Source organism: Microplitis mediator, chromosome 9, assembly GCF_029852145.1.
Source record: "Microplitis mediator isolate UGA2020A chromosome 9, iyMicMedi2.1, whole genome shotgun sequence".
Classification (NCBI taxonomy): domain Eukaryota; kingdom Metazoa; phylum Arthropoda; class Insecta; order Hymenoptera; family Braconidae; genus Microplitis; species Microplitis mediator.
In genome coordinates, this window is record NC_079977.1 from 13,545,417 (window position 1) to 13,558,497 (window position 13,081).

Sequence of the window (13,081 nt, forward strand, 5' to 3'; positions counted from 1 at the left end):
ATAATGATAATGGTTTAAGTAATTATAATTTTTTCTTTTTAAATGTCATTAAATTTGAAATTATAATAAAATACTGACAAAGTCAGGATTCAAATTTAATGTCATTTAAAAAGAAAAAATTATAATTACTTAAACCATTATCATTATTATTGTATTGTTGTTGGAATTTTATGGTAGCGCGACGCGATTGCTGGTGGTAAGACACAAAATCATTCGTAAAACTTAGTTTTTTTTTTATGAGAGAAATGTTGAAACTGACTTTGGTCAACATAGAAAAATTTTTAAATAGAAAAATTTTTTCATAGAATTGTTGTGTCATAGAGATATGCAGAATAGAGAAATATTAAGGAGAGTTGTATAGTTATGGAGAAATTCCATAATATAAATATGTTAACACCTAATTCTGTCATATTATAGTAAATTTTGTAGAGACTTAATTTTCATAGAGATATATAGCATAGAGATATTTTGGACATGAATTATTTTCACATATATTTATACTTAATAGAATAAGTTTACATAGAGATAATTTTTCATAGAATTATTTTGCATCATAAATACATTTAGTATTGATATTTTTGCATAGAAATCTATTTAAGAGAGTTGTATGTTGGTAGAGTACTAATAGTAGAGAAGTGCAAGGCACGCTTGTAACCGGGTACGGTATGAATACCCGCCGCTGATTGTACATATATATCGAGACAATAGAAGGTATTAGTCGCTGAACTCTTTAGAACTCGTGCGTTACGCTAGTGTCGAATATCTATATATCGTTAGCAGGTCTTGACTGGTTAATTTTTCTTACATGCAGTCAGTTCTTTGTTTCTAAGAGTCAGTTGTGCGTGCAGCGTCTTTCAGTGTACATCTTCGGTCTTTCTCTGAACTATTGTGTATTAATTTTAATTTTATTAGTAAATATGTCGGATGATGTGGAAGAATATGCAGTAGTTGAGTTCGAGGAATGGATTAATGATAAAAAAGCGGTAGAAGTAGTTCCGATTGGTTGGCTGACCGAGGACGAAACTGTGTGTTACTGGCCGCCAAAACATCAAGAAGAAAATTTGCAAAAATGGATTGAGATAAAATACGCACCAGGTAAAACGTGGATAAAGTATCCTGTCAACGTCATTAGCAAAGCAAGTAAGTATTGATGTACATCAACTGCTTTATTTTATGAGTGTGAATGTAGCAGACATCAAACAAATTTAAAATTATAAATAAATCGAGTAATTAATTAATAAAATAAAATTGAAAAAAAATGCGCATTCAAAAAATTTTAAAACTAACAAGTGTATTTTTTATAAATATTATTTTTTCAATTATTTACCCTATTTAATTATAATTTCAAATTTGTCTGATATCTGCTACATTCACACTCGTTTTATTTTTAATATTTTTATTATCTCAATGTATTATCTTGTAGTTGACCTTTTAACTGGTTATCTAAGTCAATTTTACTAACTTCCCGCTAAGAAAATTGTAAATTTTCAAAAATTCGGGAAGTTATTGGTTTCGGTCCGATTTACGAAAATCGAATTTTCATCAGATGTCGACGTTTTGAGGTCCTAGGAAGCTATTCTGACTAATTTCACGATGATGTCCGAGTGTATGTATGTATGTCCATACGTACGTACGTACGTATGTAAATACCTGTATCTTTTGAACGGATGAACCGATTTTGAACTTTAAAGTGTCATTCGACGCGGCTTGTCAATATCTTGAAGCTGAAAGAAAATTAAGCTTGATCGGTAGGGCTCGTTCAGAGATATTCCAAAAATAAAATTTTTTCAAAAGTGTTTTTTTCGGATAACTTTTAATGTGCTCGATGGATTGATTCTAAAATGGACTGGGCTCTAGAGCTTTATAAGCCGCGTCGAATGCCACGTCAACCATCAAAATCCGTTCATTCGTTCAAGAGGAACCGCTGTCGAAAGAATTAAAAAAAAAAAATTTTTTTATTTTTTTCGAAATATCTCAAAAACGACTTGATAAATCGAATTCAAAATTCGATCAGCTTTAGAACTTGATAAAACGCGTCGATTGCCACCTTAACTGTCTCAATCGGTTGATTCGTTTGAGAGATATCGTTGGAGAAAAAATAGTAAAAAACTATTTTTTTCGAAACGAACGGCATCCAAAAGTATTTTCGAGGAGCTCGAAAACAGCGGGAAGTTTTAGGGCTGGCCCGCAGGGTCAACCGACAGACAAATTTTTTTTTAACAGTTTTTAATGATCTGAAGTTTGCTGACGTCTAATAATTTTCAAATTTTTTTTAGAAACGATAAAGGCCGTGGGACGATAAGTATACCGAATCGGCCCCAGATAGGGATCGGGCTCATTTTTTCAGGGAATGTTTGTACCCATGAGATACTTCGATGCTGCGAGTTTCAGGTCTTTATCTATAACCACTTCGGAGTAAATCGAAAAATATTGAAAATTAGAAAAAATTGATGTTCTCAGAGCGTACTTATTAGATTGATCTGAAAATTGGATATGTTTTGGGAGTTGATGGTAGCTATCTGGAAAAAAAATAAGAGCTATTTCGGCTCACAAAAACCTAAAAAAAAACGAGTTTATATTTTTAATTCCAATTTTTAAGCATCTTACCATTACGACACAGTTATGAAAATATTTTTTTTGAATTCCTCATCCAATTTTCTATGAATCTATGGCCTTTCGAAATTTTAAAAAATGGTACTACATATTGAAAAAAAATAAAAACCATTTTTTGCTCAAAAATCGGGTTTTTCTAATAATTTTACTCTTGAACTTATAAAATACAAAACTTACTCGTTTACTAAGGTAGAGAAAACCATAAAAAAAATAAAATATCCTTACATTATTAAAATAATTTCATTCAATGTACTTAACTATTATTAAAAACTCTATCAGTAACTGTAATGAGTAAATCAGTATTCATTACTATTGTTTATGTAAATCAACGTTGTTTCAGAGAACTTAAGCGTTCCCGCCCAATATTGAATGAATTTAACAACCACAGGATGGCACTGTAATTCGAAATTGGTAACACTGTTTTTTTTTTGTGAAAAGTCACTAGATCGGTAGATATCCTAAAAATTACTGAGTTTTGATATTCCAAAGAATTGGCTGTACTATTATCTATATTTAGTAATTATTTTCAATTGTTTAAATAACTATTTAAGTGAAAATATGTCGACCCCTGAAGCTAATAATCCAAAGTGTTGTATTTGTTCGAAGTACCTGAAAAAAATGCCGGATATTCCAAAACATATAAAATCTGACGAAGAAGCTGAAGAGCTTTCAACTGTTTTTGAGTGTCCGATTGTAGTTGGTGATATTCTTTGTTCGAATTGTCGCGTAAAAAAATATAAAAAATCCAAACTTGAAGATGAGAATCAGGAATTATCGTTGGAAGATGAACTACCTTCAGATAGGAGTGATCTTTTAGAAAGAACAGAATCGAGTTTATCAACGATGACTTTATCTCAATCAAGTACTGATGATCCATCTATTCATTTAGATATTGCCTGTGATGATGAAATAGAAGAATGTATAGAAGTTTGAATGAAGAGAACTGTTGCGACTCATAGATATTGTTGTGTATGTTCTGTCTCAAATCAAAATCTAGTCGTTGTTCCTCAAGATGCCCGTATGCAATGCTTTATAAAGAAAAGAATTTTTATTCCGAATGGGAATCGATGCTGCAGCGATCATCTCATAAAAAAACGCTTTTATACGGAGAATTTGAACCACTTGAAAGTTTATTCTAATTGGAGTAACTTAAGATCTTCACAATTGTCTAAAATGATGGAAAGTTTGGCTGCAGAATGTGATTCGACACTTCTCGATAAAATGGATGATTTTCTAATAACTGATGAGCAACTTTTTATATTTACTGGATTACAACGTGAAAACATACTCGAATTGCGAGACTTATTGACAACTATGAGGAATACAGATTCCCGTTCAGTTATTCAAGCTCTCATTGTATTCTTATTTAAGTCACGTACCGGTAACTCTAACAGGTTGATATCAGCGACCTTACAATTGGAAAATGAGATGCTGGTTTCAAAATATTGTGACCAAGTGATCCAATCATTTGAGAAAGATATATTACCTCAGTACTTTGGTTTTCGATCTATGTCTCGAAAAAACCTCATTGAAAATCATTCATCACCACTTTTGAAAAGTTTGTTTGCTGATCGTAGTGATAAGCTTTTCTTGATTTGCGATGGAACGTATGCTCGGCATCAAAAGAGCTCTAATAACGCTTATCAGAGAAAGTTTTTTTCTGGACAGAAGAAAGTACCGTTATGTAAGCCATTTACTGTTGGTACTACCAATGGATATATAGTAGATATGTTAGGGCCCTGCCATGAAAGAAATATTGAAAGAAATTATCGATACTGCTGATGGTATTAGCAATTTGTTGGAACCTGGTGATGTTTTTGTTGTTGATAGAGGGTTTCGAGATGTTCAGGCGCACTTAGAAGAAAAAGGTTATGAAGTGTTAATGCCAGCATTGAAAGGCAAAAGAAATCGGTTAACAACTTCTGAATCTAATTCATCAAGATACGTCACAAAGATTCGTTGGGTAGTTGAAGCAGTACACGGAATGCTGAAACAAAAATATCGTCTACTAGACCTAAAATTCGATAATAAAATGTTACCCAGAGTCAGTAATTTTTATAGAATCGCATCATTTCTTCACAATCAGTACAACAAACGTCTTATTTCTGATGAAGAGTACTCAGACGAAATTGTTGAAATGATTAAATCTCGAAATTACACTAATAATACACTTGCTGATGCAGTCGATAAAAATGGTTGGCAGCGAAAAAAACTTCCTTTCGAAACGATCTTGTCCTCTGATTTGATCGACTTTCCAGAAATGACAGAGAAAGACCTGAAACTTTTCTTTACCGGTTCTTATCAATATAAACAAGCAGTATCATATCTAGCAGAGACGATTGACGAATCTGATAATATGACTATCCAGTTTGTCAGAGATAAAACCAATATTTTAAAGGTTCAAGTGCAATCTCGTCATATTAATAGAAAAGTGTACAGATGTTTCATTAAATATAAACCTGATACTATTGGATGGAGTGGAATATCAAGATATTGCTGTGAATGCGCTAATGAATTGAGGACAATCGGTTGTTGTTCGCACGTTGCTGCAATTATTTTCTATTTAGCATACGGGCGATATTTGGCTAAAATCCCCAGACCAGCAGCAATACTCAACACTTTATTTAATAAAGATAATATTACTCCTGTGATTGATGAAGATAGCGACGAAGACTAGTCACAAATTAGGAGAACAATTTCATTTATCATTTGTAGTAGATTAATATATTTAATTGCAGTTTTAATTGTTTATGGATGAAACATCAGCGTTGAAATTAATAAATAAAAAAAATTATTTTAATAATGTAAGGATATTTTATTTTTTTTATGGTTTTCTCTACCTTAGTAAACGAGTAAGTTTTGTATTTTATAAGTTCAAGAGTAAAATTATTAGAAAAACCCAATTTTTGAGCAAAAAATGGTTTTTATTTTTTTTCAATATGTAGTACCATTTTTTAAAATTTCGAAAGGCCATAGATTCATAGAAAATTGGATGAGGAATTCAAAAAAAATATTTTCATAACTGTGTCGTAATGGTAAGATGCTTAAAAATTGGAATTAAAAATATAAACTCGTTTTTTTTTAGGTTTTTGTGAGCCGAAATAGCTCTTATTTTTTTTCCAGATAGCTACCATCAACTCCCAAAACATATCCAATTTTCAAATCAATCGAATAAGTACGCTCTGAGAACATCAATTTTTTCTAATTTTCAGTATTTTTCGATTTACTCCGAAGTGGTTATAGATAAAGACCTGAAACTCGCAGCATCGAAGTATCTCATGGGTACAAACATTCCCTGAAAAAATGAGCCCGATCCCTATCTGGGGTCGATTCGGTATACTTATCGTCCCGCGGCCTTTAAAAAAAAAAAAAATTTTTTGAAATTGCACCTGTTTTTTTTTTTTTTTTTTACATATGAATCTTTTTAGTTTTTATTTTTTATTGTAATTGATTTGTCAAAAATAATCCGAAAATTTTTAATTGTCTTCTAACTTCAGGATCATAAGTTTTTATTAGTGTGTGATTTTTCATAAATTTTTATTTTTTTTGTTAAAGTCAAAGCTGTTTGACATCAACGTCAGACTTACAGTTAATTATATTTTAAATCTTCATTTATTTGCACACATGTAGGGTAAGAGAATCAGTACCCAGCCCTAAACCAGTAGCCAGCCACTTCATGTTAAATTATACACGGAAAGAATTTTTTAATAAAAATTAATCTGTAATTTCGAGTAATCCTGGGCCGTTGCAAAAAGTTGGTATATTTTGTTTTAAATTTAATATTTTTTGTTTAAATATTAACGTTGCTAGACTATGTATTACTCTAGTACTGAGTAATTTTTTAAAAGTCTTATATTTAATCGATTATTGTGAATATCTCATCTTAATCTATTAATTTTTACTCAATGTGATTAATTTTTACTCCCCAATATACCATTCTTTTAAACCCATTAACTGTTTGATGAAAAACTGCTTATAACTCGAATAAATTTTCTTATCTATGGGAGTAATTTTTACTCTAAACTGCGGGGTAATATTTCAGTAGTCTCCGTTAATCTTCGGTTAATATCGGCTTCAATTAAATGTCTTTTATTTTGCCCACGACAACTTACATATACGCACACAAACGTAGGCTTGGAAAAAAGACGATCTCTGTATTTCTCTATAACTTAATATTTATTTTAAAATTAAAAAAAAATTTGTATCTTTTCTTTTTCAACACAATAAGAGTAATTTTTTTTTATTATTTTTCAAAATATTTATTTTAAGTCATATTCTAAGGCAATTAGATGGTTATTAGATTATTTTATGGAAATTTCATTGTAATTCAATATAAATGTTATAAATTGAATCATCAACTTTTTATCATAACCTACGAGTAAAAATGGAATTAGAGAGAATTTATTTAGACAGCCGCTAGGTGTAATTTTTACTCGCAATTGTGAGTAAAAATTAATCTGATAGATTTTTACTCACTGAAAGAGTAAAATTTCGTAATTCGATAGTATAAAGTCGTAATGGCCCAAGATTACTCGATTCAGAGTAATTTTTAGAATAAATAACATGGCAATATTCATACGAAAATTCTTTCCGTGTATCTATATATATTTTGAGCCAATGTTAAAGTACATGACCGGCTGACTATACTGGTTAGGGGCTGGGTACTGGTGCTCTTAGCCTAATTGACTTAGTCTAAAAATCAAAGAAATTAATTAAACTCAGTGTTGTTGATAGGGATATGAGGGATGATCGTGTTTTTATTATCAGAAACATTTGTAACGTAGTTTATTGTCATTTCAGGAGATTATGATCAAGGGATCCGTAGATTGAAGAGATCCTTTAAAAAATAGTATATTACACACCGAGGGAAGTAAAGTAAGAAATGTCTCAGATCACATGTAATTATTGGCCGAGGCGAAGCCGAGGTCAACAAACATGTGATCTGAGGCTTTCTTATTTACTTCCCGAGGAGTGTATACTATTTTTCTCCTCGACGGAGGCGGGAAGCGGCAACTTCGTTTTGCACAGCGGGACGAAGGTTGACGCTTTCCGCCCGGAGGTGAGAAAAAGAATGTTGACAGCACTGAGAGTGACTTACAATTTAACGATGACCATCAACCTATTATGATGAGTACTACGAGAGTGGCTCAGATTCTAGCAAAGCCAATTCCTTTGAAAACTACAAAAAAACAGCTAGACCACGGTCAGTCTTCAGATTACATAGAATCCAATTTACAACTACCTGAAATTGATGAATTCGCTGAGAATGAGAATAATAATTCAAATCAGATTAGTTTGGAAATTGACTCTGCTGAGAAGGTGCCAGAATCACTATCGGTGGAACCCAAAGGTAGTTATTATTATTTTATTAATTAGATGTAATTTTATTAGTGAAATATGATACATGTATATAGAATTACGTGTGATAAATATTAATTTACATTAGATAAATATAGTAATAATAATAATAATAATAAAAATAAAAAAAATAATTATCATTATTATTTCATTACTATTTTTGTATTTGTTTAATGCTTGTAAATAGTAGTTGAGCGTAATTATATATAAATGTACAGGGTGGCCACGAACCGGGAATATCGGGAATTTAATGTAACCGGGAAATATCATGGAAATGTCAGGGAATTCCGAAAAATATCTGGGAATTAAATTGTAACAGTTCAAAATTTAAAAAATTTTCAATTATACACTAGTTATAAAAATTAAGGGATGTTCAAAAAATTTCAAATTTGAAAGTGATTTTCAACAGGTTGTAACTCGAAGGAAAATGGTCATACGACAAAAACAAAAAAGTCAAACTGTAGCTTCAAGTGTCTAGTTTTCTGATCTAGTCTTTAAATTTTTTTATTGTGTGCGGTTCCAGAGTAATCCTAAGAAAACTATCGAAAAAGAAATTTACCAAATTTTTGCTCGTCTTAAAAACGGTCTTCGAGCTTCAATAAATTTTTTTCGATAATTATGATTGATTTTTGATTGCTCCGGAACCGTGCATAATAAAAAAATTTAAAAACCCAGATCAGAAAACTAGACAATTGAAGCCACAGTTTAACTTTTTGTTTTTATTGTACGACCATTTTCCTTCAAGTTACAAACTGTTGAAAATTACTAAAAAATTTGAAATTTTTTTAATATCCCTTGATTGTTGTAACTAGAGTATTTTGAATTTATTTAAATACTAAAATTTCTTAATAAATATTTTAACTTATACATTTTTAGCATCGAATAATCAAAAGTAGGCAATATTAATTTAATTTATTGCCCCCAGCAAACGGAATCGCATTGGCTTCCAATGCGATTCAATGTGATTCAACGCAATTCAATACTATTTTTGAAACCTATTGTATCGCGTTGGAAAGTATTGAATCGTATAGGATTTTCAAGACCCCGTCGATCATGCAGTTTAGAGGTTAAACTGAATAACCAACTAAGATTTCTGTGTACCATAAGCCGTTAAAGTAGTAATAATTGAAATGAAATATCGAATTACTATTTAATTATCGCGGTCATTTATTCAAAGGAAAATATTCTCATAAAATGAAAAATAATAACTGTTATCGTTTATATTTTATAATAAAATAAAGTTATATCGTCAATCCAAAGAGATTATTTTGCGGTCAATTTTGAAAAAAATATTAGATTACAAGTAAAAAATAAATTTTTTACAATAATTTTATTTAAAATAAATAATAATTTATCGCATAGCAATTTTTTAAGTAAACTTAACCACGTAAATTTTAGAAAAGACAATTTTAAAAATGTTAAAATTTGATGACAGTCAAACGTCAAAGTAAGACCTTGACAATTTTTCTGGAACTGTCATCTAGTGTAGTCGAGAAGTGAGTTTTCTGCAAAAAATTGTAAATACACTCTTAAAAATATGGCGATTGGTGCATTGGATTCAGAATTTAATTCTGAGAAATGGGAATTTTTTAATTTATCCGCCATTAAAAATTTCATTTGCTATAAACAAAAAACGAAGAGACAAAAAGGGAGTCTCCGTTTTGTAGCTATAACTTCAAAAATATTAAAGATATCTAAAATTTAAAAAAAGATTCTAAAAGAGGAGAAAATTTTAGTAAAATAAGTCTCAACTTCCCGAGTTGTAGCTCTATTATTTATAATTTTAATTTAACATTGAAAGTTGGGTTCCGCGTGGTCGTTTCGGTGCCTGGGCGTCGCCGCAAAGCAAAGTATGCAACACAAAACTCAAGTCTCCGAAAAATTTGTTAATTAACAATTAAATAACTTAAACCAAAATCTAGCTGAAAAATTATTTTTTTGCAGGGCTATATTCCTTCAAGTGTCTAGATGACACTATAATTTATTCAGATTTTTAAATTAATATTGAATGTTATAGAAAAATTATTTTGTGTTGCATACTTTGCTTTGCGGCGACGCCTAGGCACCGAAACGGCCGCGCGGAGCCCAACTTTCAACGTTAAATTAAAATTATAAATAATGGAGCTACAACTCGGGGAGTTGAGACTTATTTTACTAAAATTTTCTCCTCTTTTAGAATCTTTTTTTAAATTTTAGATATCTTTAATATTTTTGAAGTTATAGCTACAAAACGGAGACTCCCTTTTTGTCTCTTCGTTTTTTGTTTGTAACAAATGAAATTTTTAATGGCGGATAAATTAAAAAATTCCCATTTCTCAGAATTAAATTCTGAATCCAATGCACCAATCGCCATATTTTTGAGAGTGTCTTAACGATTTTTCGCGGAAAACTCACTTCTCGACTAGACTATTTGTCTATCTGACATTTTTAAGGGGGATAGCCACTGTGAAATTTCAAAAAAAAAAAATTTTTTTTTTTTTTTATTAAATCAAAGTGTATATGTTCTAAAATATGTATCGAGAGTTTTATATGAAAATTCCGAATATTTTCAAAGTTATAGTCATTTTTGTGACAGCGCGTCAACTGACCGTTGCATCGACTAAAAACTTTAAACGCGTTTTTCTCGAAACTACTTTTTTTGAACTGGCGGCATCTGTAATTTGCATAAATATGAACCGATTCGCAATTTGTTTTTATGCCGTATTCGTCTATTCAGTAGCTAAAGTTGCACGTAGAGGATTTTGAAAATTTTGATTATTAAGATTTTTTAGGGCTGTTTGAATCCAAAAAAATGAGAAAAAATAATGAAAAAATTTTTAATATGTCGCCATTTTTTTTCAAATCCAAATTTTCGAAACCCCCTGTGTGCAACGATAACCACATGCATACAGATTACATCACCGTTTGGTTTTTTTGTTTCTGATAATCCGTTTTTGAGTTAGAGATGACATCGTGGTGGGGAAAATTTTTTTGTTGCTCCACAAAAATGCTTATAACTTTGTAACAACATAATATTTTTTGATGAAAATTTAGGAGAATTATCTTCAATCTATACATTATAAAACGAAAAAAACCCGATCCCCAAATTTCTTTATTATCCCAGTCAAAAAAATTCCCGAAAATCACCTATTTTTTCAATCCTCACAGTGGCTATCCTCCTTAATATTTATATTTTAACAAAGTTCAATACTTTGTATTTTTTAAATAAATAAATGCATGCCTTTAAACTTAATTACTTTTACAGTCATTCAATTTTTCGTGCTTAGTGAATTATTTTACTAAAAAAATTTGACATAATCATTAAAATGATTGCAAAAGCTATAATTTTACTACAAGTTTTCTATTTACACTCTGTATTAAAATAATTTTTTTTCTCTCAATTATTTTTGAGTCATATGCGATAATCATATTGAAATTTTTAAATTTCGGCTATCGGTAATCTAGAATTTTGGGTTAATCGGTAAAAAAAATTTCCTACTTAGCCTATATCAACGTGTCGCATTGAATCGCTTTGATTCGGATTGACAAGACGGCCATTCCAAAAACAGGATTGAATCGGATAGAAAACTGAATGCGATTCAATGCGATCCCGTTTGCTGGGCCATTTTTTATGATTTCTCGCATGATTTAATTATCAAATTTAATTATTAAAAATGAAAATATTATAAAAACTTTGAACATCTAAATGAATCAAATAAAATTTCTAAATCAGGAAAAAATGTGAAAAACTTTACTGGAAAACCGGGAAATATCAGGGAATATTGAAATCATTTCTTTGTGGCCACCCTGATGTATAGCATTAGGTTATTAGAGAATTGATGATGGTCAAAAGCCTAATTAAAAATACAAAAGTAAAAATTAATAAGCGTGGAAGAACATCGGCGAAGATTTGCCTTTCGATGATGTTGAAAAATTTATAGCCTTCGATGAATCATTGAAAAACAATGAGGAGAAAAAAAAAGCACTGGTATTTACAAATTATTCAAATATTACTTACGAATTATTTAATTATTATTTACAAGTGGTTTAAATATTCTAAACTATCCACCCATTATGACACAGATTGACATCTTTCAAACGGTCTCGGCCGGATGCAACAAATGCGAAGATGATGTCTATAAGATAATGGGGAAAATCATCAAAAAAGAAGTACAATTGCAGTATAGCGGGGCTGGTAAATTAATTAAAGGTCTCAGAAAAAAAAGTTTCAAAGAAACTGAGACTTTCAATGCTTTGGATAGTAAGTTTATGCTTTATTTAAATATTAATTATGATTTTACTACTATGATTATTATTTTAGGATTCTTTACGGCTGAATATCATGCCTCTAAAGAAAAAATAAAAGTACTGACTGCGGTAAGTACTTTTTTATCGGGGGTAAAAGACAGAGACGGTTGTCGGGCTCAGCGAAATAAAAATATACAAATTTTGGAAGAATTAAACAACGATAAATAAAACATAAAAATACAGATCATTATAATTTAAAAAATAATATATATTCATGATTATTTTGATACCGTCTTCTAATAATTAATAACGAAAGAAATTGAACGTTAATTTAAGCATATAATTATGTACTTAATTACTTAATTTAAAAAAAGACTTGTATCTGAAATTATTTTGATACCGTCTTCTAATAATTAATAACAAAATAAATTTAATGTTAATTTAAGCATATAATTATTTAATTTAATAAATAACATGTACTAGAAATTATTGTGATACCGTCTTATAATAATTAATAACAAAAGAAATTTAACGTTAATTTAAGCATATAATTATGTATTTAATTATTTGATTTAAAGAATGACATGTACTAAAAATTATTTTGTTACAGTCTTATAACAATTAATAAAAAAAGACATTTAAGCATATATTTATGTATTGAATTATTTAATTAATGGCCAGTCCTTGATAATTAAATTTGGGCCAGACCTGGCTACGAAGCATGGGCCAGGTTTGGTAATCAAGCGCGGGCCAGATCTGGTAACCGAGCATGGGCCAGGTCGTAATCAAGCACGGGCCAGGTCTGGTAACCAAGCATGGGCCAGGTCTGGTAATCAAGCATGGGCCAGGTCTGGTAATCAAGCATGGGCCAGGTCTGGTAACC

General features: G+C 30.4%; 1 protein-coding gene across 2 annotated transcripts; it reads left to right on the top strand.

The window, feature by feature from the left end:
* Window positions 1-643: 643 nt before the first annotated feature.
* Window positions 644-12,505, top strand: LOC130674443 (uncharacterized). Of its 2 annotated transcripts, XM_057479768.1 has the most exons (4): window positions 644-1,140; window positions 7,414-7,963; window positions 12,034-12,211; window positions 12,272-12,505. In XM_057479768.1, exons 2-4 carry the CDS (start codon window positions 7,865-7,867, stop codon window positions 12,424-12,426), a joined length of 432 nt encoding a protein of 143 aa, XP_057335751.1. In that variant the 5' UTR covers window positions 644-1,140; window positions 7,414-7,864; the 3' UTR covers window positions 12,427-12,505. The 2 variants fall into 2 exon arrangements, 1 of the variants encoding a protein (XP_057335751.1); XR_008991048.1 differs by lacking the exons at window positions 644-1,140; window positions 7,414-7,963 and adding an exon at window positions 11,766-11,938 and having other exon boundaries at window positions 12,272-12,503.
* Window positions 12,506-13,081: the final 576 nt, after the last annotated feature.